A 25131-nucleotide genomic window follows, 5' to 3' on the forward strand; every position below is an offset into this window, starting at 1 on the left:
GGTCAGCTCTCCTTGCGTGCATGGTGGGGCTAAATGACTGTGTGATGGGAGAGGAAGGAGGAGAGGAGGGCTGTTTTTGGTGGGCACTCACTGCAATCTCCACGGGCCACCACTCGTAGCTCCAGCTTTTTAGTGCAGGCCCTCACGTTGAGCTCACACTCATTGGCGTAGGTGGTGCCGTCGCTGCCGCACACGGGCTGCCGCGAGCCCACACACTCGGTGGGGCAAACGCAGCGGCCTGTCTGCGCATCGCAGATAGCGCCAAATGAGCAGTTAGCGCAGGCCTTATCTGTGAAAGAGAAGTTGGTGGATGTTAGTGGAGAGACTCAGTCGAGAAGAAAGATCAATGTCAGCCTTTGGTCTGCTTTATCGACCCTGCTTAAGCCAGGCAAACACTGAAGATAGTGATGTATGGAGGCCTTGGTGGTCAAAACTGAAGTACATAAACCTGCCCCTAAACCCACCACACTGTCTGATGCAGCTGGGAGAGGACTGGGGAAGGCAATGGTGTGGTGCAGACAGTGCGAGACAAAACAAAAGCACGGCAAGCAGGCTGGTGTCCATGCCAAGCTAAAGGCTAACCCCAAGAGACCAGTTGTTCCTTCCACATTACTCTCTAATGTTCACTCCTTTAATGAACAATCTGGATTAACAATGCCTCAGACTGCAAGTGACTACACAACAGTATGAGGAAAAAATCCCTGACTTGGCCATTAAGCTGTGTTTTACACTGTATGTATGCTTGCTTGTTAAGCAAACTACACTGCTCAAAAAAATAAAGGGAACACTTAAACAACACAATATAACTCCAAGTAAATCAAACTTCTGTGAAATCAAACTGTCCACTTAGGAAGCAACACTGATTGACAATCAATTTCACAGCTGTTGTGCAAATGGAATAGAAAACAGGTGGCGATTATTGGCAATTAGCAAGACACACTCAATAAAGGAGTGGTTCTGCAGGTGGGGGCCACAGACCACTTCTCAGTACCTTTCTGCTTTCTGGCTGATGTTTTGGTCACTTTTGAATGTTGTGCAGCTCATCCAGGATGGCACATCAATGCGAGCTGTGGCAAGAAGGTTTGCTGTGTCTGTCAGCGTAGTGTCCAGAGGCTGGAGGCACTACCAGGAGACAGGCCAGTACACCAGGAGACATGGAGGAGGCCGTAGGAGGGCAACAACCCAGCAGCAGGACCGCTACCTCCGCCTTTGTGCAAGGAGGAACAGGAGGAGCACTGCCAGAGCCCTGCAAAATGACCTCCAGCAGGCCACAAATGTGCATGTGTCTGCACAAACTGTTAGAAACTGACTCCATGAGGATGGTATGAGGGCCCGGCGTCCACAGATGGGGGTTGTGCTCACAGCCCAACACCGTGCAGGACGCTTGGCATTTGCCAGAGAACACCAGGATTGGCAAATTTGCCACTGCCGCCCTGTGCTCTTCACAGATGAAAGCAGCTTCACACTGAGCACATGTGACAGACGTGACAGAGTCTGGAGACGCCGTGGAGAGCGATCTGCTGCCTGCAACATCCTTCAGCATGACCGGTTTGGCAGTGGGTCAGTAATGGTGTGGGGTGGCATTTCTTTGGAGGCCATGTGCTCGCCAGAGGTAGCCTGACTGCCATTAGGTACCGAGATGAGATCCTCAGACCCCTTGTGAGACCATATGCTGGTGCGGTTGGCCCTGGGTTCCTCCTAATGCAGGACAATGCTAGACCTCATGTGGCTGGAGTGTGTCAGCAGTTCCTGCAAGCTGAAGGCATTGAAGCTACGGACTGGCCCGCCCGTTCCCCAGACCTGAATCCGAGCACATCTGGGACATCATGTCTCGCTCCATCCACCAACGCCATGTTGCACCACAGACTGTCCAGGAGTTGGCGGATGCTTTAGTCCAGGTCTGGGAGGAGATCCCTCAGGGGACCATCCGCCACCTCATCAGGAGCATGCCCAGGCGTTGTAGGGAGGTCATACAGGCACGTGGAGGCCACACACAATACTGAGCCTCATTTTAACTTGTTTTAAGGACATTACATCAAAGTTGGATCAGCCTGTCGTGTGTTTTTCCACTTTAATTTTGTGTGTGACACCAAATCCAGGCCTCCATTGGTTAATAAATTTGATATCCATTGATAATTTTTGTGTGATTTTGTTGTCAGCACATTCAACTTTGTACAGAACAAAGTATTCAATGAGAATATTTCATTCATTCAGATCTAGGATGTGTTATTTGAGTGTTCCCTTTATTTTTTTGAGCAGTGCACTATGTGTACTGTGCTTCAACCTCTGTTTTTCCATTTTTTGGGTTTGTAAGCTTCTCTTTTGACACCTACGCAGTCACCTGAAAATAAATGAGGCTAGAACAATAAATGTAAACAGGCTGCCTGAAGAGCATCGACATGCGGTATCGCCTTTAGATTGTGCTCAACTATTTAGAGAACATAGCATTGTAAGAAATGTGTTTCAATACAAAGCGGAGAGATGTTTTTACTGTTGGCATCTCTTAGCAATTAATCTCTAATCTTCATTCACAACTTATCAGTAGCCAGAAAATTCTTCAAATATTAGTCAGAAAATGGGAGATACCCAGTCTTTTAAAAATCTGCTGCTGTTTTGTAAAAATTGTGCAGTTTCCAAGACCTCGATACTCCTTTCCACTCCAAAACTGTTTCCATGCTGAAGCCCATCACCCTGCTTCCAGCCTCATAATCATAAGGACCTACTTATAGAAATCTATAGCAGATTCTTCAACCAAAACCCCTCTCTATTTTTACACATAATGGCGGCAACACATCTGATCCCAAGCTATGACTTCCTGGAGCTCAGTTCATCAAGAAAAAAAATTAAAATGAGATTCAAACTGGGAGGGAACGAGCATGGCCAGTGACAATTACAACCAGGAGGATTCAATTAGAGCAGTGGTAATAACAGCTGCTGATTTAGTGCTAATGGAGGGAGGTGCTCGAGCATAAATCTCACTTGCCTGGCATCAGCCTGTTTATTACACATTAATAAAGTGGCCTGTTTTTGGTTTCCAGAAGCATTTCTTTGCTGATGGCTCCCAGGGCCCGGGCACCCGGCCGCGTTATTAAACACGGCTGCCCCGCATGGCTAAGTGGCCACCCATGGCTGGGAGCGGGCCAGGAACAATAAATCAACCCGGTATTGCCCACAGCATCTTCCTTTATCAGACCCCCCTATGCTTGCCACTTCTTTATCTGCTGCACCTGTTAGCCGACCTCTACGCAGACCGCAGGAGCTACAAGAGGCTATATCCTGTAAACAGCTGCCTTATTCCAAAGCGTTGGGCCCCCAAAAGGGGTCCAGACAGGCCAGCATTCAGGCTGACATATGGAGGGAATGGAGCCTGCAGCCAGCACCGCACTCCTCTTAAGAGGCCAGCTGTAAAGTGGCCTCAGTGGCCAGTGGAGACAAGGTGAGGATGTGCTTAATGTGTGGCCCACAACAGTGGTTTGTTGTGAGCGGCCACGAAGAAAAATCCCCCAGCGCCGAGCCCTTGCTCTATTAGTCTGCTCTATCAGCCTCTTCCTTTTTATTTACCTCCATCTCCCTCTCCCCTGCTCCCTCTTCCGCTCTCTCTACACTGCTTAATGATTTTTCTCCCCGGCTCGCTCCTCCTTCACCATCTCCACAGCTCACAGCTGACCTATATTCCCCAGCTCCCAACAAATAAGTATCATTTCCATCACCTGGCGAATCACGCTGTCATATTTTCTTTCCCGATGACACAGCGGACTCCTCTCTCATCAAGCTGTTTATAAATATATATGGACGAGCTCTCTCAGAGAAGCCCATATCCCTGTGAAGTCTATTAGTTCATCACACTTCTCCAGACCTGCCAGACAAGGTCAGCTGCCACTCACACAGCAGGGAAAAATACCATGTAAAAAAAATGTCACTCATATCGCTACTGGACTGCTCCTGAGCTGTGAAGATAAGGGCATTTATGATTCTGTAGCCCAAGGTAAAAAAACATCAACAAAAACAGCATATGATCATATGCGTACAAATATGTGGAATCATAAACATATAAACATTGTCACGTAAAACACAAATATACCACACACAGGTTAAGTACATATATCTTTTTTTCATTTTAAGATGTATACAGTCATTCAGAGCTGGCCAATGTAAAACACAGTGATCAGTGATGGTGATAGGAACCAGACATCTGAAGAGCTAAAAGCCCCTCTAAAGCTCCCTCACAGAAAGCTATTACACTAAATAGTTACAAATATGCTGCCTGATGCTGGAGACATTGTTTCACAATAGTTTATAATAAGATTAGGCTTTGGCCTAAAGCGCTGAAATGCATTCATGATGGAGAGGCACATGCACAGCATTATAAGGCAATATAGTACCCAAAGAAAGCTGTTTGGACAGAACAGGGCAACGGTCCCTTGGAATAATGTTGCTTATCTGCTGGTATACAGTTTCACAAGCTAGTCAGCTAGACAGCTAACATTAACATAGCTGTCTGGTCAGCTGCTTGTGACAGTGTTAACCTTGTTAACCTGCTGTCTCATGATCTATGCAGCTAGCTCACTGATTTCCCTCTTTGGGTTTAAAAATGAGAAAAAGATGTATAAACTAAACAAAACTTTGCAAACCATATTGATTATACAATCAGAGTAATGTGATATGAAAGCGAATCTGGTGTGAATTATGTTTCAGGCAGCTCGCAAACTGCAAGTAGTCGCAAGAAAGTTTCACCCTAACGTTATCCTCAGTAACCAAAATGAAACATCCTTTCAGTTGAAAAAAACCCAGCATACAACTTGGTAACAAGCACTTTACTCTTTGCTGCTCAGAGCGGTTTTTCTCTACTTTTTCAACAAAATTTTTGTTTGTCATTATATGAAAAAAGCACACAATTTCTCTCCTTCTGTCTCTCTCTCTCTCTCTCTCTCTCTCAAACACACACACACACACACACGCACACACGCACACACACACACACACACACACACGCACACACGCACACACACACACACACAGATCCGTAATAGATGGCAGGGTGTGATCTGTGAGGCAGAGGCTGTGGTCTGAATACAGAGGTATAATTAATGGAGATAATAACAGAGCTCACTTGTGCTGGAGAGCTGTGCTCTGTAAACAGGCCAGAATAAGCAGGAGCCTGTGCTGGATTAGCTGTTTGGGGGCCGCTCTTTATTGCCCCGATCCGCTGACGCTTGCTTTAGCACTGACTCAATGCCATCTAATGCCTTGCATTACAGATGCTACCAAAGTGTGTGTGTGTGTGTATGTGTATGAATGTATTTATGTGCATGTGTTATTTTTTTTAAATAAAAACTATTTATTACTCTCTAGAACGCTACATGGGGACCTGCCTCCCACAGGCTTGTATTCCAAATTGAGTTGGCCGTGCTTAAACATTTTTCTTCTCTGGCTGCCCACTTCCTGATTGTTCATTTATTTATTTAATTTATGTGATACTTTTTTAATCCCACAAACGGGGAAATTCCACCTCCGCATTTAACTCATCCATGAAGTGAAACACCACATACACACTAGTGAATACACACACACACACACTAGGGGGCAGTGAGCACACTTGCCCAGAGCAGTGGGCAGCACTATCCACTGCGCCCGGGGAGCAGTAGAGAGTTAGGTGTCTTGCTCAAGGACACCTCAGTCATGGACTGTCAGCACTGGGGATCAAACCGGCAACCTTCCGTTTACAGGGCCAGTTCCCTAACCTCCAGCCCACAACTGCCCTGTCTAGTTAGTTATTTCTCTCTTTTTCTCTCACTTTCAATTGTGTGTCTTATCCATAAGTCTCTTCCTTTCACTCTCTCTCTCTCTCTCTGTATCTCTCTCTTTGTTATCTTTATCTTTCCTTCTGTTTTTTCTTTCTCCATCTTTTTTCTCTCTCATCTGTCTCTTCTTTTTTCTCTCTCACAACCCACTCTGCGCACCACCCTCCATCTCTCTCCTCTCTCTTTCTCTCTCTCTGCTTTTCTTTCACATTCTGGTCTCTTTTTAGTCTATTTTGTCCCTCTTCCCCCTTGTCTCATCTCCCCTTCAGTCCAACTCTACTTCCCTCTCTTTTCCCCCTTCTCCATTTCTATTTCTGTCCGCTTTCCCCTTTTCTTCAGTTCTTTCCTCTCTTCTTCACTTACATTCCATGCTTTCTCTCATTCCTCTATCTCTGTCACTTTCTCTTTTTCTCTCGCTCTCTTCTCTATTTCTTTTTATTGCTTCCCCATCCACCCCCCCCCCCCCCTCTCTCTCATATATAATTCTTGAATTCCTCTGAGTGTGTTAATTCCCACTGCATGCCCTGAAGAGGCGAATGAGACCGTGGCACTAGAGAAAGAGAGAGATATCACTATCTACATGTCATTTATGTGCTGATGGCAGACGTATAGCAGTGGAAGCGGCACTAGCATAAAGAGCAACAGCGCCCTGCAGGTAGAAAACATTCAGATAAACTCTGCTGCTGCCAAATGACCCCAGGCACACACACACACATGCACGCATACACATACAAACGCCATTCACTGGAGGCGCTAATTAATATACACACAGTGTGATGCCATTGCACTCACTGACTCATGCACACTGCAGGCCTCAAGAGCACTCGAACATAATGAAATAATGAAAACACGCTTAACAAGGTATTTTCAAAGCAGCGATCTGGCTGTGGGCATCCAAATAGAGTCCTCCTCTGCTGCCCACTAGCCCCAGAGCAGCCCAGTTTACTCAAGCAGGACACAGGAGGAAATGGCCCAGAACGTATCAGAAATCCAGCATGCATTCATCTCTACAGCAGCAGCACATAAAAGCACTCACTGAACTGAAAGGAAATAGTTCTTCATATGAGCAGTACGTATACAATCTGTAGTAGTACCACTTGAAAGGGCAGCGCAGCCATTACAGCAGCTGCTTCTGCACTGTGCTACAAAAACACCTGACTCATGCAAACAATTACTGCGAAGGATGCTGCTTTCTTTAATTTTAACTTAAGAGCATCCTTTCAAAAAAAAAAAAAAGGTCATGGAGGAAGAAAATTACAGCCCTCTATCTATGAAGATCTGCGTAGTGGTTAAGAGTGTGAGCAGGACTGGAAAAGGGAAGAGTTGGCCAGGATGTGTGTGAGTGTATCCTGGTTTTTGTACTTTGCAGGACAAAGATGCTCCAGATTTGTAGAGAAACACATCTCACTGTATCCCAGCACCTACGTTTATATCACTCAGTAACATACTATACAGTACTGGATTATATGTCTTTTCAGGCTCTGCACATAGAGCAGTCCCTAAAACATATTCAAACATTTTAACCATTTAACTCGAGGCAAGTTTGAATTTCTTTTAAGAGTACATGACTTTTAAAGTCTTAACAGATTATAAAAAGATTGGGCATCTCACTGGTTTTGGGGGATTTTTTAGGTGACTGAAATATTTATGGATCACACACTACTCAACGTTTAATCTCTTGCTAAACCAAATGGAACTCACTGAACTAACTCACGTTAATTCGCGTTTTCCAGTTATTACACTTTCTGAAAAAAAGGTACGACACTGTCACTGGGGCAGGGGTACATCTCAGTAGTCAGGGAACATATCTGTACCATAATCTACTAAAATTTTCTAAATTGTACTGACTCCACACACCCCGTCTTGTCTCCAGGCTTTTTATTAAATGGTTCTGTTTTAAAACATTTGTTTATAAAAAGATACAAATATCTACTTTTCCACAGGGAAAATGTATTTAAGGTACACAGTTGGACCTTAAAACCACTGTTTAACCTTTGAGGGAACACTTACACTGTTTGTACCTTGATGAACGAATCATATACCTGCATGGTACCTTTATTTCTAACAGTGTAGAAGACCCAAACGTGGAGCTGCTGCTGCTGTTTTCTCTGCCATTTACGCTGACACAGTAAAGAAGCAGCAAGTAGACATTTTTAAGTGAGGCTCGCTGATTTAAAAATGTCATTAGTGTTTTATTTATTTATTTTAATTTTGTTTTAAATGTACATAAACGTGATTGTGCTTGTGCCTAAATCTCAGCCCATTACAAAGCTTCCCTCCACACAACTGACTTTTTGCCATTTTTCTTTGTTTACTTGCTGTATTTTCTTCGGTTGTGCTCCTGAAGTTGGGTCAAAAAAACATGTTTGATAAACTCCAACTGGTCTGAAGCGCGATCAGGAGACCAAAAATCTGGGTCTGCGCCCCTCACACAGTACTCGATTCTCTCCCTGACTGTCGACTCCGACTAACCCAAAAATCTGCAGACTAGAGCTAACTAGCCCTGCCTACTATATCAGACTCAGCCACACTGAGAAGTGGGGCTAAAACTGGGGTAAAAGTTGTGTAGTATACATCTGGCAGTCACTTTATTCAATTTTAACAAAAAGATAAATGTGTCAGAGATAACCACTTGTAGTACCTCAAATATTAGACGTTTTGTGTTGCGAAGGCCTGGAGAAGAATTCTACCCAGACTCCACAAAGGGTAGTTAGTGGGAACAGATATGATTTTGTAACAGTAAAATCTGAGAGCTGACAAAGTCCAGGTGAAATGTATTTGGGAACATTATTGGGAAATGTATGTTGGGTACATAACATTTGGGGACTTGTTATGGTTGGAAAAGCTGAGGGTGACATTTCTTAACCAATCTAAGGCCTAAGTAGTGTGAGATTAATGGAGGTGTTGCCCACAAAAACTCCACAGATAAGCATTTATATGTGTGTTGCAAGTGTAGTGAATGCACTGCCTGCTTATTTCCTGAGTGAAGACTGAGAAATCCGAAAGATACACATATTTCCAACTCTGATACAACAGTCAATTCTGATTTTTGATATTTTATGTGTCAAAATGTTAAAAATGATTCTGCAGAGCTGTACTTACATAAATGATTTGTTTGGCTCAGATAAGTAAAAGTTACCCAACAAAACTTTTTAATGCCTATCGTGCTGCTCTCTAACTCAAGAAAACTCAAGAAACCTCAAGAATTCATAACTGATTTATTAAAAGCCTAGTCGTTTGAGTTTGGGTACAGCATAAATGTACCCCAGTACTTAAACAATAGGACGCACTTAGATGCCTCACTGACAGTGGTTTCCATAAAAGACACATTAGAGACGCTCAGAAGAGACTGAGCTTTAAACTTCACTACAATGTCAGTTAATGGTCCCATATACATCTATTGTATAAAGAACCTGTGAGAGTGTCTGTGTGGACTCACCGCAGGGTCCTTTGTGGCTGATGTTGATGTTCTTCTGCAGGGCGCAGCCCATGGCCCTCATGTGGCACTGGCTGTTGTAGGTGTGTCCATCGTTGCCACACACAGGATCCTGGGCCTGGGAGCACGCGTCCGGGCACTCACACACCGCCTCTCCATTCTTCACCACACACGTGCCCCCGAACTCACACGTTTTCTTCAGGCATGGGCTGGGCGCGTTCAGATCTGGCTCCGGAAAGCAGTGCAGAGAGACGGGAGTTAGTGATGGAGAAAAGTCAGGGATCAGAGGAGGATGGGGAGGGAGGAAAAGGGAGAAGTGTAGGGGCGGGCAGGAGGATCAAAGATCACAGTGTTTCCACAATGCTGAACCTGCAGCAGTGTAACAGACTGCTCACAGCACATAATAAAGGCTCTCGAGACTTTTCCAAGACTTTAGTAGTTTAACTGCTTTATTTGTGGATATCAAACAAGGAATGAGTTAATCTGAGGACTGTGTGTCTTCACTGAACACACTAAATGATGAAGCAATAAAACGTAAGCAGCTGAACACTATATCGATATTATCTTTCTGTGCCATTACATCTACCACCACTGCACCCTCTGTTTAACCAACCTGGACTGTTGTAGCCATTCCTTAATTGCTTGATGATTTGTGACCAACTACACACACAACACTTTATTGGAACTGTTATAAGTATAGCAATCTTACAAACTGCTGCAATCAAACCTGCACACATTCTGTAATACTGTATATTTCCATTTGTATTTCAGAATATTGCATTTGTGAACTACCTGTATGTTTGCCCTACATTTCACTTTGTTCCTCTTTGTCAGTGGTGCTAAAATGGTAAAAACTATAAATTTCATAGTTCCGTGGTGCCAGATGCCATAATAACAATGTCTAGGGACAAATATAAGAAGGTTTGAGCTAAATGTAGGCAGGGACTTATCAGGGTGGGAACAAACTGAGTGTGAAATGTCTAAACCAATCCAAAGCCTTGTGAAGGTGGAGCTGTCGTTAGCCTGTCGTTAGCCCAGTGATTTAATACAGTTAACACAGCTGAAAAAAGTCCCCCCAAAAATCTTTCCTACAGGTGGGCAATAGGGTAAAAAATAGAACTAAGAAAAAAGAACCAACAGTGCTACATTTTGAAAAAGACTGTGAATACAGTAAATATGTTCAATATTTGGAAACTGTGTTGCACTACATCCAGTTAAACAAGACCAATTTTCTCTCTTTATAACAAAACGTACAGATGGTCAGTGCTCTACACTTCTGAAAAAATGTTTTTTCAAGGGTTCTTTAGTTAAAAAAAGGTCTATATAGAATCATGAACACTCAAAAACCTTAAATAAAAGGTTCTTTGCACCATAATTTTTTTTTCAGATAAATGAAGAATGTATTGTAAATGTTTCTACATAAATCCTTTTTGAAAAGGGTGCCATACAGCACCAAAAAAGGGTTCTTCTATTATTAGGATGTCAACGTTAAAACAATAGAAGAACGCTTTTTAGTGAAGAACCCTTTTAAAAAATGTTGTATATAAAACCATATACAACACATTCTATAACAATCTGAAGATCCATTCCACCATGCAAAGAACTATTTAAGCATGCAAAAGGTTCTGAGAGTTCATGGTTCTTTATAGAACCATTTCCTTTATTAAAGAACCTTTGTAGAACCACACTTTTTAAGTGTGTAGAAGTACTGACAATATATATGCGTATGTTCAGAAAATTGAATTGTATTATGACATATCATGATTATCATGATAACGAAGCATATTGCCATTCTGCCCAGCCCGACTCTGACCAGTGAAAACCAGTTCCATTAAACCAGACTATACTGATCTTTATAAGACATTGAGTTGACTGTCTTTAAACAAAGTATCTGAAGTGGTTTTATGCAATGGGTTTTGTGCATTAAGGACAAACCTAACACTAACAGTGCTCCTTTTGAAGAATTAGTGATAGCCATTCAATAGACAGCTTGTTTTGATCTTGTTATGGATTATTCTGGATATTAAAAGAGCACGGCCTAGAGGAATGTGGGTGTGGGTCTTATTATTCTTTTCAGCAATGTATCTTGCCACATGAGACTAAGACTTTCATTGTACAGTGAAACCTACCTCTCTGTGCATATGACAATTAAGACCTTGGTGAAACTTTATTTGTAGTCTTTCTTTGTAGATAATTAATAAACTCTTAACAGATTATCAGGAACACATCAACAACATATCATTGAAGCATCTGAATACATTGAGGTGAATATCTTGTAGATGATCTGTTTATACATTACTTACATTGAGTTGATGTATTGTTAATATGTTACTTCCATTACGCAAAACTTAAACCTAACCCTAACCTCAACCTCAATCTAAAACCTAGTCCTAACCCTCACATGTTTTGACATGTTACCGAGAGTGAGTTGAGTGTTTCATCTAAGGACCACTTGAAATACTCACCAAGAACTTGGTTTGAAAACCTGTCTTTTTTATTTACTATGTCACAAACAAGACACAGATAAGGACACTTCTAACCCCTTAAACTCTAAAAACCCACTGGAAGGTCCTCACACTCAGAAAACTAGTTCAAAGTAGTTACCGGATAAGAGATTTAGACTTGAGTAGGTGACTTGGACTTGAGCCTCAGCTGAGTTGCAAACTGACAAGACATATAGGCTGGATCAGGCCTGAGACACATCCTTTCTGGCCAGTGAAAGTATTTTCATTTTCTATTAATATTAGCCTGTTTCACAATGCACTATGGTCCCCAGCATGCACTGCAACATAATGTGTGCTGCGAGTCTCCTATTCCAACAACAATCTATAGGACAATGGTTATACCACAATTCTACATAATCACCAAACACACTAGCTGCATTTCAACCAACATAAACACCTAATAACAGCTCATTTACAGCATTTGGCAGATGCTCTTATCCAGTTATAGCTTACAATTTGATCATTTTACACAGGTAGGCCAAGGTAGTGTTGGGTATCTTGCCTAAAGACTCTTATTGGTGTAGTGTAGAGTGTTGACCCAGGTGGGGATTGAACCCTTGTCTACAGCATACAAGGCCAAGGTTTTACCCACTACACCAACACCAATCGACCGCTCAGCAGCTCAATAACTGAGTCTAAGCATTAGAACTGCAGCACTGAAAGGCTGTCAGGTGTCTAGTTCAATTGGATAGGTAGGTTTAAATTTAGGGAGCATTTAAACTTAGAATATTTCAAGTATTCAGGTAGTATTTTGAAGTCTACTACAAGTTTATATATTTACTTGTTGAAGCGTTGAAAAATGGGCAGTTCAGCTTACAGCACAATATTCATTAAAAATTAAATAAAAACATTTGGCCTCACTTTATTTAGATAGTACACTATAGTCCCCTATAAACTATATACAGATGTTCAAATTGTTAACAAACTATCTTTAGAAACTCAGTTGATTTTGAACAGTTGCAGGGTTAGGGTTAGGATTTGGGCCAGGGTTAGGGCTAGGACCAGGTTGAGGGTTGGGTTTAGATTTTGGGTTGAGGTTAAGGTTAGTTTTAGAGCCCCATTTAGAGTTAAAGAACATTGTGGCCAATTTAGCAGATATTTAGTTGAATGTAACTTGAAAGTAAATTATCTACTAAGCATCTAAAGTGAACTATTGAAAGTGTTAACAAACATTTTTTTCTCTGGCACACAGATCTGTTGAGATTTTCTTATATGCCTCTTTTACTCATTGTGTTTGATACCCCTGCTCTAGACTAAGGACTAATGGATCTTGAGGATAGTGTTTCCTATCAGGCGCAGTCATTTGCTACAGTGCTGTTCTCTCACAGCTCTCAGTGGGGTCTCTCAGATGTTTGGTATGGCTTCAAATAACAAATATTAAAGTTTGATTAGAAAACACTTCTGATGGAAGTAACTGTATCATGTACAGTGTGCAGTGCCATCCATTTAAATAATACAGAAGGTAAGCTTAACTGTCAATAACAATTTGAGATTTAAGGTTAACAACTAAAGGCTTGAGACTAATTACAAATCAAAGATTTGCGACTTGACTCAGACTTGCATGAGGTGACTTGTGAACATCTCTGCTGAATAATAAGATGAAAATCTGAATAATAAGTCTAGAATATAAGGGCCTGAAGAGCAAAAAGCATACATTTACAAAAATTAATGACCAAACTAGCAAAACATACAAAAACCAGACTAATAAAACATATGACTCCAGCTGGGATCATAAGCGATGGGCAAGGCTGATTCTCTTTCAGATTCTGTGCTGGAAGCTGATATTCTGGTTTGTTGCAGGGCTTTGACACATCCCATTCATTTCCTCTGACAGTCTGGGACAGAGTGAGTGAGAGGCAGTGTCCTACTAACCCGCCACAGCAAACCAACCAGCTCTGTTCCACAGACATACCCACAGACGACTGCCAAACACACCACCTCATTACTGCACCCGCAGTCCACTTCACACACAAACACACACACACTATCTGCATCCGAGCAGCAGCACTGTCTGTGTGACGATGGGATAAAGGCCAGAGGGAACAGAGAGGGTGAGAGAGAGTAAGAGAGAGAGAGTAAGAGAGAGAGAGACACACACAACACCCCAGAAAAAAGAGGAGCGTCCCGGTTAATAATTCAGAGCAGAGGGCTGCTGTGTGCGGAGGCAGACATGAAATATGAAGATCAGAGGATGCAGCAGGCCTCTCTGCGGCCAGAGCTCCAACATTGTAAGTTCATTAAGAGCTGCTGTTAGAGAGGCAGAGGAGCGAGAGACAGAGGGACATACATACCAGTAGATAGATAGAGAGAGAGAGAGAGAGAGAGAGAGAGAGAGATTTTAACTTCTTTATTACATCAATATTATTACAGCTTTATCAATCGGTCCATCCAAATATATGAAGTTAAAACACAGTTAAAACTTGAAGACTAGGTGAGATTCATCATCAACACAGCACAGTACATCACTCTGCCCCCACACATCAATGAACACTTCGACCTGGTCTATCAGCCTATAAAACTCATATTCCACTCTAATCCGCCCTGCCATCAGCCACTTTAACATCAGCTCGAGATTCACACAGCCAGCACCCGTGGCCTTATTCTTCCTCGTCTTCTATATAGCTAATTTTGCCATCCCTACAATATAATTTAAGAGACACATTTTCCTCTGCTTACTAGCCTTGTACTTCACCCCAGCAATGAAAATTCTATCAGAGAATTCCTCACTAAAAGCATCAAAAAATGTAAAAAACAGAAACAAACCACTCAACCTATCACAGCGCAAAAACAAATGCTCAATCGTTTCATCCTGACCAGAAAATCTACACTGCCCCCCACTGATGGAGAGAGAGAGAGAGAGAGAGAGAGAGAGAGAGAGAGATGAGAAAGGAAGATAAAGAGAGAGGTGAGACAAAGAGACAGATAGAAAGAGGGACACAGGTGAAAGAAGGGGAAGACAGAGATAAGAGACATGGGGAGAGAAAGACAGTGAAACTGAGAAAGAGAGAGGGAAAGAGAGAGATATTAGATAGGGTGACAGAGAAACAGACAGAGATAGAGAGTGAGAGAAACAGAGGGAGAGAGACAAACAGAAAAAGATGAGACAAGGGTGAGAGAAAGAGAGAGAGAGACAGACAGAGAGGGAGAGAAAGATGAGGGTGAGAGAGGGATGAGAGAAAGAAAGATGAAAAAGAGAGATGAACAGAGAGAGGAGAGGGCAAGATAGAGAGACAGAAAGAGACAGGTGAAAGAAGGGGAAAGACAGATAAGAGACATGGAGAGAGAGAGAGAGAGAGAGAGAGAGAGAGGGAGAGGAAGAGAAACAGACAGAGAGAGATAGAAAGAGGAATGAGAGAAAGAGAGGTGGGGAGAGAGAGATTAACACAAAGAGAGAGAGAGACAGAGAGAGAGACGTGGAACAGAGAGATAGAGTGAGAGAAGGAGTGAAACAGGGAAAGAGAGGTGGGCTAGAGAGTTGGAGTGAGAGAAGGAGTGAAATGGGGACAGAGAGAGAGGTGAGATAGAGAGTTGGATTGAGAGAAGGAGTGAAATGGGGAGAGAGAGAGAGGTGAGATAGAGAGTTGGATTGAGAGACGGAGTGAAATGGGGAGAGAGAGAGGTGGGATAGAGAGTTGGAGTGAGAGAAGGAGTGAAACGGAGAGAGAGAGAGAGGTGAGATAGAGAGTTGGAGTGAAAGAGGAGTGAAATGGGGAAAGAGAGGTGGGATAGAGAGTTGGAGTGAGAGAAGGAGTGAAACGGGGAGAGAGAGGTGAGATAGAGAGTTGGAGTGAAAGAGGAGTGAAACGGGGAGAGAGAGAGGTGGGATAGAGAGTTGGAGTGAGAGAGAGTGAAACAAAGAGAGAGACAGAGAGAGAAGGACATGGAAGACAGGGAAATAGAGAAGGAGAGAAGCAGAGAGAGAGAGAGAGAGAGAGAGAGAGAGGGAGAGAGGAACTGGGTCAGCAGTGAACCAGCACAACATGAATGAAAACCTTTTTCATCACTGCCTCGTTATTTTCCAATCAATTCTTTATTGCGAGGATTAAAAAAAACATGTTCAAAAGCTGAAGTTACAGTGAACCTTTCGGCGGTGGGGACGTGCGGAGGTCTCCAGGGGGGAGATGGAGACGAGGCTGTATTAGAGCAACAAAGTGCGATTCATTTGTATGCTGGTGGTGGTGGGGGGGTGGTGCTTTGCACTTTCACACAATGATGAAAGAGTCGCAAAGACAAACACCGCTCACTGTAAACTTTATTAGGTGTTGGGGTGGGGGGGGTGGGTGTGGGGGTGGAGTGAACCACAGGGATTGTTTTGCAAACGTGTTTGTATTTTGTGCTTTTCAGCTCTCGGACTAATTGTGCGGCACGGGTTGGAGTGGGCGTGCTGTCTGCTTGTACACGTTTGTATGATGCACATCTTTTGTCTTGATAATTGTTTGTGGTGCCTCACTCAGCGGGACATGTATGTGCATTTATATCAGTGTATATGTGTGATGCACTCCCCCCCCCCCCACGTTGCTATTGGTAAGTGTGTGTGTCTATATGCTCTCTACTCACGCTGCCCATGGTGCCGTCATTACTGTAATTATTCCTGGATTAGACGCCATCATGCTGTCTGCTCCCTGCAAGAGTCTTCGATTTCATTACAGATGCATGGATGCATTCAATACACATACACCTACATCCACACAGCCTTATGATAAATCAGCAACTAAACTGCCTTTTGTCTTTTTTTTCTCAACTAACAACCAGAAATAAGCAATAAAAATGCCACAGAACCCTCTTTTGATGAGCTTCTTCTTATCTTTTCAGCCTAATTTAGACACCAAACAGCTGAAAAAGAGGAAAACATGCTAATTTGTCTCTTAAATCAGTTTATTTTTCCTCTCATTAATAGAATCAATCTAGCAGGCTCTTTTCCAATGCTCTGTGACCCCACGTGCCCCTGCCTATCTCAAGGATTTTGAGTAGCTAGGGCAGTCAGCATGGCTGTAACCCCCCTCTAACCTCACCAGCAGCTTGCTGTAATCCTGCCCAGCAAAACATTCGTCAGTTCAGGCGAACACTATCTCAGCATTAACCCTCCCTCATCTCTCATGGCTTATACAGCTTGAAACAGCTCTTTTTACATTACGTTTGATTATTTCTCCCCAGCCTATTTAAAACAAGAGGTGAAATTCTATTGAAAGTGTGAATTCTAAATGTTCAATCGATCCATTGTTTTTTTTTTGTAATTAGAAGAGGAGACTTTGAGGGCTGGTCCAAATAATCTGAATCGAGTATTTGTTTTCGATTGTCTATTTTAGAAAGTGTTGTCTTTATTTAATACAAAAATTTGAAGCCTAAATCAAATTAAATTTCATCAGCTGAGGCATGAGATAGAACAGCAACTGTTATTATATGGAAAATGATATAAATGAATGCATTTTAGCTGGTCAGTTGAACGCATCATAAAGTCATGCCAGGCATGCACATTACCTTGGAGCCCCAGTACAGCGCAATATACTGCAGCACTTTCTACATGGCCACTGATGCTAAAGGAGCAAAGATGCCAAAGAAACCCATGTGGGAGCATTTAAAATCATTGAACGATAAGAACATAGCTCAGTGCATCTCAAAAAAGTATGTACAGTGATCCTTATCTGTGTACCGCTCGGTACGCTTCAGTTCATTCGTGCTGTTACCAGTGAACACTTTGAATATGTTGTTGCTGCTTATTGTATATATTTTAACTACAGAAATGAACATACTTTAATGATGGTTAACCCATTAAGTACAATGTAAAATGTGCCTACTTCTGCCATGCGATCAGCCGTTTTCTGATAATCATGTGATTTATCAATGCGGTTGATAAATCCTATGTACAGAACAGGATCTATCAGCTGAAAACTGACAGGTTTATATTAAGTTCATCATACAAACAGTGTATGATATGTGCGTACTAAGCTGAACTGAGCTATAAATGAGCTGAATTAGCTAATGTGTGCACTGAAAAACTCACAGTACATCTAGCAATAAAAGAAGCTTTGTGCATCTTTTATACAGTGATAGAAAACACTGTAACTCAAAATCTCTGATTTAACGCCCTGACATGTTTCACTCTGGTCAGCGTATAATCCATGTATACTCTTCTGGCAGCAGATTTAAACGAGCTAAAGGCAACATCAACAAATTCTCAAGGATGGATTGCTGATATTGTATTTGAATCAGAAGTATTTGCATCTAGTTTATCGTACTACATAGGCTTCTAGGCATATTAGCTACCACAGCAACAAACAAACTGCAACAGGCTCCATTTTCTGTCACTAGTTCCCTCACAAGTTTCGCGCCACAAGAGGTGGGACCTTTGTGGTGACGTCACCACATCATTAGGACTGTTCCATTTGTGTTACCAATAGGCTACTAAGGAGAAGTCTTGATTGGACAGTCCTACCTCGGCTGCAGGCTAGGCTTTGGAATACAGCTCATTTTTTACCTGTTGGCCAAGGTTATTTATGACACTGAAACAAAAAAAATATTTATATTTAGATATAGAATCTAAATATAACTCATGATGTTTTTAACCATGTAATTGTGCAGTCAGATAAATATGATGTAATATAAGTAGGATGAACATTAGTAACTCACGACCTCTAAGGGATAGCTAACTGCTAAATCTGTTCATACATCTAAGCCTTAACTGGGCCTGAACAGCCATGTTCTTAAAAAACAGAGGTCTGTTTATAGGACTAAACTCTGATCACTATAGAACTTTTACATTATGTGATGGCCCTTTAATCTCATTTTCAAAACGAATAACTTATAGAACGCTGAACATTCTTATTAAGAAAAAGAACTCCAACACCTTTATTTGTATGAACGGAAGGCTGCAGGTCACCTTCCTGCCTGTTACATGAGTGTGCTGAAATGCTTGGCGACATCGACAGGAGAGAGGCTGGTATTTTCAGAGAGGAGAATGTCTTAGCTTAAGTGGCGGAACACAGCTATTGATTCGTGTTTAGAGGGAGGAGGGATTAAAATTTCTTTCAATTGCTGCATAAATATGTAAACCGCAGAGCGGGCCTAATTTCTCAGGGCTTCAAAGCAGGCTTTTGCCCCGATCTCCTCTCTGTGACTGCGGATGAAGTACGGTGGGAGCGCGCTCATCAGTAAGCACTTGTGGCCTTCTGAAAGGTTGGAATGACCCATTTCCCAGGGCGCGGCTCCGAAAACGCAACTGCAGCCTCCGATAACGCTTTGTCTGTCTTTGTCCCCTCCCCACTCCCTCCCCAAAAAAGATGAAAGAATAACCGAAACCCTCTTTCTCTCTTTTTTTCACCCCCCCCCCCCCCCCCCCCAACAGCCACCTCCCCCCCTTTCGATTTCTCACTCCCTCTGGAGGGGAGAAATTCTCGCAGATTTATTAAGTAAAGGAAAGGAAAGGAGAGGAAAAGTGAGAGCGAGAGCGGAGAGGGAAGGAAAAAAGACAGAGAGGGGGAAAAGTTCTTTCTCTGAAAAATAATCTTACATGCAGCTACGATTACAGACTTTGTAGAAACTTCCAGCAGCCGAGGCGAGCTTTGGTAATTGAGATGGCTTGCATATTCTCTCAGTAAAAAATGAGACCTTTTTTCAGAGGCAGCGGAAGCCTCTTTGAAATCGCAGGCTGTCGTCCCTGAGGCCTGCACTGCACAGCCACTGCTCAAGGACTCCAGCTGTAGAGGGTTGACAGCTGCATGCCTCTGCGGGACAGCCGCTGGGAGACTAGGCACACGCAGCAACCACATCTGAAGTTTTTGGGCTCCGTTCGTGGGGAAGTGCTAGAAAGTGACTTGTGAAAACAAGAAAAAGAGGAAGAAAGAAATAAAAGTAGCAGATGTAGATAAACAGGGAGCCCACGCGTTTTTTCAGTGCGAATGCGTATGCGTGAGTACAAAAGCAGGCCTGATAATGAGAAGGTGTGAGAGAGCGGCGGGGACTCTGAGAACCGGCTAATTGCTATGATCAGGCATGGTGGGCTGGGGTGTTAGAGAGGAGACGTGACTCGCCAAGCGCAAATATAGCTCCCGTCACACCAGCCACAGCCTTCACACACGCCCCAGTGCACACATACACACCCCACGTCCTTCCTGCCAACACGTGTCGAGGGGCCTAGCGTATCATTGTTGTTGTCACCACCTTACTATATTCTCCACGCCCTCTGTAGAAGTTTGACAAATAAGAAAATGGATACAATTTTGCCTGTACGTCACATCTAGCACATGTCACATTTGTCACATGTCCAAAAAATGTTCATTAGTTATAGAACTGGAGCTAAGAGGCTTATTTAGCTAGCAACTAGTAGAAGATTATGCCAATAATTTATATTACATGTATGCATATATCCATATCCAGAGCAACTTGCAATTTAACCAAGCTACAGAGGTAGGTTAATGTCCTGCCCAAGGACTCTTAATGGGATAGCAAGGTGTGCATGCCCAGGTGGGGTATAGGAACAACGTAATCTCAGATTAGCTTATTTAATGACACTGTATAGCATACTATCATCTACAGAAGTAGTCCAGACAAAACTGACGCTTCGAGATGTCTGTTTACATCTGTGCAAGGTATATTTGTTCATTTACATTAATAAAAGTCAAAACACTTATCACTCACTAGAAAAAGTGACTAAACTTCTTCTGAGCCACTCTCTAAAACCAACATACGTCCATAACAACGGGAAAGTAGCTACAAAGGTAAACACAGAGCGGTCCTGTACTTTATTTAGAAATAAGCATCAAGTCACTGTAAACATTTATCATTATAACTGTCTTTACTTGGAATAAGACAGAGTTGAGCATGATTCAAATTATAAATACTGAAAACGTAGAAATGTCTCAGTAGAATAAAGAATAAAAGTCCAAAACCTAAAATGAAATCTTTGCGTATAAAATGTAAGTTTACAGTTCTACAAGTCTGACTGGTTTAGGTGATATTTGGGCTCTCTCTTTTTTAGCAAGGGGAGTTTTACTCTTTGGTTTCAAAACATTAATTGTGGGGTTTTTGGCACTTTGTCACTCTCGCTGTTTATATTCACAATCTGAGCTGTGTAGTCAGCTGCAGCATGAAAAACACATTATGAAAAATGACAGGTGTGAATAATGTACAGACATACTGCACAACTTCTGTTTATTTGCTGAACTTAACATAAAATAACATTTTATTTTCCTCTAGTATCTAATCAGCAGACAAACAGTAATTTTGCATTAAAATGTGCAGAAGTGTTCTCTGTAGAAGATTAAAAAATGTAAAAAAACATGTAATTTTACATGTACATAAAGAGAATTTATGTTTCAAAAGGTATCGTGTAGTGATAACATTCTCTCAGAGACATATGAGAAACTCAGGTAACATAATTCTTTGTAACAGTAACTAATGGGATTACAAGAATCTGAACTGTAATCCGTTACTTTGCTATAGTAAAAAGTAATCAAATTACTGTAATGTGTTACTTTGAACCACATTAAATTCAACACTGGTGACTGGCTATTTAGGGGTCATAATCTTACATTACTTGTTAGCTACATTAGCCTTCTAGCTCCAGTGCAAACCTAAAGAAGCAAACTTCAGACAGCAAACATGTCTCGGCTGATGTGCTAGTTTCGGGGTAAGGGGAGAACTGTGTAAATTTGATGTTTCACAGAGCTATTGCTTTAATTAGCCCCAAACTCCACTGTCAAGATGGGACTTGTGGGGATTATGGGCGTTGACAGCTCCCACAGCTGCTCCTCTTCCTCAGCATCTCTAGCTGAAGGGGCAGCGGCTGCAGGCTGTCAAAACCCGTCCCAATACCTGTCTCCCATCCAGGAGGCGCACTGCCTCTCACTTGCCTCCATTAGGCAAGACTTAAAGACTGTGTCTGACAAGCTAATGGGGTTTTCAGCATTAACCAGGTTTACAGTGCTGTCGAGCTCCAGCCAGGCAGTCTGTGTAGTGACGGGGGGTCTATAAGCCCCCCATGCCATCCACTTCAACATATGTGGAGGAAATGGAAACAGTTTAGCATGTTAGCATGGAACCACAAAGCTGCAGCTTATGCGTATGGGGATGCGCATCTCCTGAGCCCTGTCTTTCAAATCAGGATTACTGGCAACATGTGAACTGTGATAAGACCATTCTGGACAAGAAGGAGGAGACGCTTCACTCCTGGATGCAGCAGTGAATCAAAACCTTTCTTTCCTTTCTTTGCTAGCAGGACGCAAAGTTTCGGGGGCCTGAGTGACGTTGAGAAGGTCCTTGTATCCATGCAAATCCAAACGTTTAACTGGAAGTGTCTTTTGGAAAGACATTCTTCCTGATGTTTCACCTTACTTTTTCTAATCTGTTAGTCGACTGCTAATGCTAATGCAATTCACCGCAAACATATTATGGCTATTGTAGGAAATCTTATAGACAGTCAACGTTGCTCTTTGCCACATACATAACTGACTGTGCACTTAAGGTTGCCAGATTTCAGCTGTGCCAAAACCAGAAAGCCCTTATTTAATATTAATTTATCACATCTTCTCATCTTTTTTGCATGTTTGAAAACAGTTAGATCATTTTCTGGTTTATTTGTACATTTTATGTTGTTTTTATTTTTTCCTTCATACTTAAAGAAAATGCATGAATAATGCATAAACATTATAGGTTAAATACAAAGGAATTAAGTGCTGTACAAATATATTTTTCAGCCCACTACTATTATACTTACTGTAATTATAACCATGAGAAAACATACTATTATATTATAATTTGATTTAGGCTGTCTGATGCATAACTGATGCATGTGGGTTTATCCTGAAGCACACCATAATGCAGCCTAAATTTGCCTACACAAAAAATACCAATGGCACTATTGATGAAGCATCAGCACCACAACTGAAAATCTCTGTGTGCGTCTCCATGTAAGAGACAAGGAGGCATAATGACAGGAACAGAACGGCACTTGATCTGTTCCATTTGATGGAATGCATTTGAGCATGGTTATGCTGGATATTTTAATGTCTGGTACAGAGTACCAACCTAACACTGGACAAAAGACCTCCAAACCAGACACATGGCAACCCTACGGGTGATACATAACCTAAAACAGGGGTTCTCAACCACTGGGTGGTGGAACGGTACTGGGGAGACGAACATTTCATGTTACCAGACCACGACAATGCAGCAGTGATCACAGGGAAGCCAAACAGCTAAAATCTATTGCTGTTATTGCTAATTATTATATTGTAATTGATATTATTATAAGGTTTAAGCATTATTCCCATTGAAATGCGCACATTTCACATTATTCTAAACATACCGGCCTACATCACATCGTTGCATGGCCTTGTGTGTGTTTGCAGGTTGCTACTGGCTGCTTTTAGTTGATGGCTAGTGTAACTAAATAACTTAAAAATGAAGAAACACCAAAGACAGGAATGAAAATTACACCAAAACAAAAAAGCATCACTCAATCGGAAATATGATGACAGCTGCACAAAACACAGATTCACTGCTACCGGGAATACTAATGCGGCAAAGACACTGTGCGTGGTGTTTGGAGAGAAGCTAGCAAACAAAGCCATTTGGAGAAAAAACATTTCTTAACAACAGCAAAACAGGCTCAACATCTCCACCCTCACGCTCCAGTGCATCCAAACTGCTGTGGACTGCAGTTCGGTCTGCGCTCTTTGCAAGGTTATTTACCCCTGACCTAACTGCCAGTGTAGGACTAATGGACAGCAGACATCATAACTTTCTACTCATAGACCTTAAGCATCACTATCAATATAACCAACAAAACTGTGAACCCTTAATTATGCATCACACGCTTATGCTTAATGCAAAATAACACACTTCTACAGTGAATTCTACAAGAACACACTGTGACTTCTGTTGCTGTATCTCTGAGGTGCTACCGCATACACACCCTCCCCTCCTCTCTCTTTTTCCCTTTCTCTCTCTTTCTCTTCCTCTCTTCCTCCCTAAGGCTCAGGGGAAAACATTTATTAGCGTGTAGGCACGAGCAGAAGAGAGAGAGGGAAATATTAGCGCGACGCAGGCAGAAATCCCCCCCGAGGCACTGTTTGCTTTTTGACGGAGCACTTATCACCAAGCAATGGCTGCAAGGGCATACAAACTTTTCCCTCCACACTATATGAATTTAAACAAGCAACTAATTCAGTTGCCCTCCCCTAACCTACAGGCAATGAGCGAGTCGAAGTCCCATGAACCGGGCCGAGGAGCGAAGGGAAGAATAAAGAGGAGTGAAAATAAGCTGGGGTGACAACACAAGTCACAATTTCATGGAGGACGCACATTAATGCAGGAAAAAGATGTGGTTGAGCTGACAGATTTCCTCCAGACCAGCATTAAGTAGCACACACAGTGCTTTGAAGAGAGGAGAGAAAAAGAAGACAGGTAGAGGGAGAGGGAGAGGAGGCAGTGGACTGTACTGGACAGTTGTGCTGTACATAAGCATATTAACACAGAAACTAGGGCTGTAAAAATGCATAACAGTGTGCTGATCTGAAAGTGGAAACTCAACTGCACCAATTTTATATATTATTAGAACTAATTATGATGTACTGTAACAATACTTAAAGTGTGTGCTCATTACCTTGGATGAAATAAAATGATCAGGCTAATTTCAAACAAAAAAATAGGTAAAACAAGTTAAAAGGTCAGTATCTTACATTTTATTGCAATTATTATTTTTTTCACTATTTCCCTACTGCTCTTTATGCCTTATAATAAAACTGTTCTAGCTGTTTCCGTTTCGGGCTGAAACACACACACACACACACACACACACACACACACACACACACACACACACACACACACACACACACACACCACCTATTCAGCCTACAGTAGTTTAGTTCCGTGTATTCACACTCAAGTTATAAGAAGAAATTCAGACTTGACTGCTTTTTGAATCAGACACAGTACAGGGCAGCCAATCAGAACAGAGCTCATTTAAATATGCAAGTCTTCAAGGCACAGTAACAAAAGCAGCCTGTTAAATTCTAAGGGGTAAAGAGAAGTGGTCATGTAAAAATGAACTATGACTGCTTATGTTAGATAAAACAAACCCGACATAATAAGTGGGCCTGTAGTGTTACTGTCTGTCTTCCTCAAGAACAGACATATTCACACGCTCAGCACATTTTAGTAAGCATAAATCTGAATCCTGCCAAAATAATCCAATCAAATTGTTGTGAATCTGAGATTTCTAAAAATTCAACTCAAACAATTGCGAGAGCAGAGATTCACACCCCTGACAGAAACACAAATACACACACACATACATACACACACAGGCTGGTGAAAGCTTCCTCAGTTACCACGGTGACCCAGATTCCCCTCTCTCCCAGCCAGCTGCTGAGGGTCGAGCTAAATATAA

At 42.2% G+C, this 25131-nt stretch overlaps 1 protein-coding gene across 11 annotated transcripts in view; it reads right to left on the minus strand.

The window, feature by feature from the left end:
• agrn (agrin) overlaps window positions 1-25131 on the minus strand; it is a 323933-nt gene that overhangs the window by 77249 nt on the left and 221553 nt on the right. For all 11 annotated transcript variants that reach the window (XM_017709231.2, XM_037541557.1, XM_037541562.1 and 8 more), the window contains 2 exons: window positions 9241-9462; window positions 92-289 (listed from right to left, as the gene is read on the minus strand). In XM_017709231.2, coding sequence (XP_017564720.1) covers window positions 92-289; window positions 9241-9462 — 420 coding nt within the window. The remainder of the gene's footprint in view (window positions 1-91; window positions 290-9240; window positions 9463-25131) is intronic.

The sequence above is a fragment of the Pygocentrus nattereri genome, chromosome 9 (assembly GCF_015220715.1).
Source record: "Pygocentrus nattereri isolate fPygNat1 chromosome 9, fPygNat1.pri, whole genome shotgun sequence".
NCBI classification, from domain to species: Eukaryota; Metazoa; Chordata; class Actinopteri; order Characiformes; family Serrasalmidae; genus Pygocentrus; species Pygocentrus nattereri.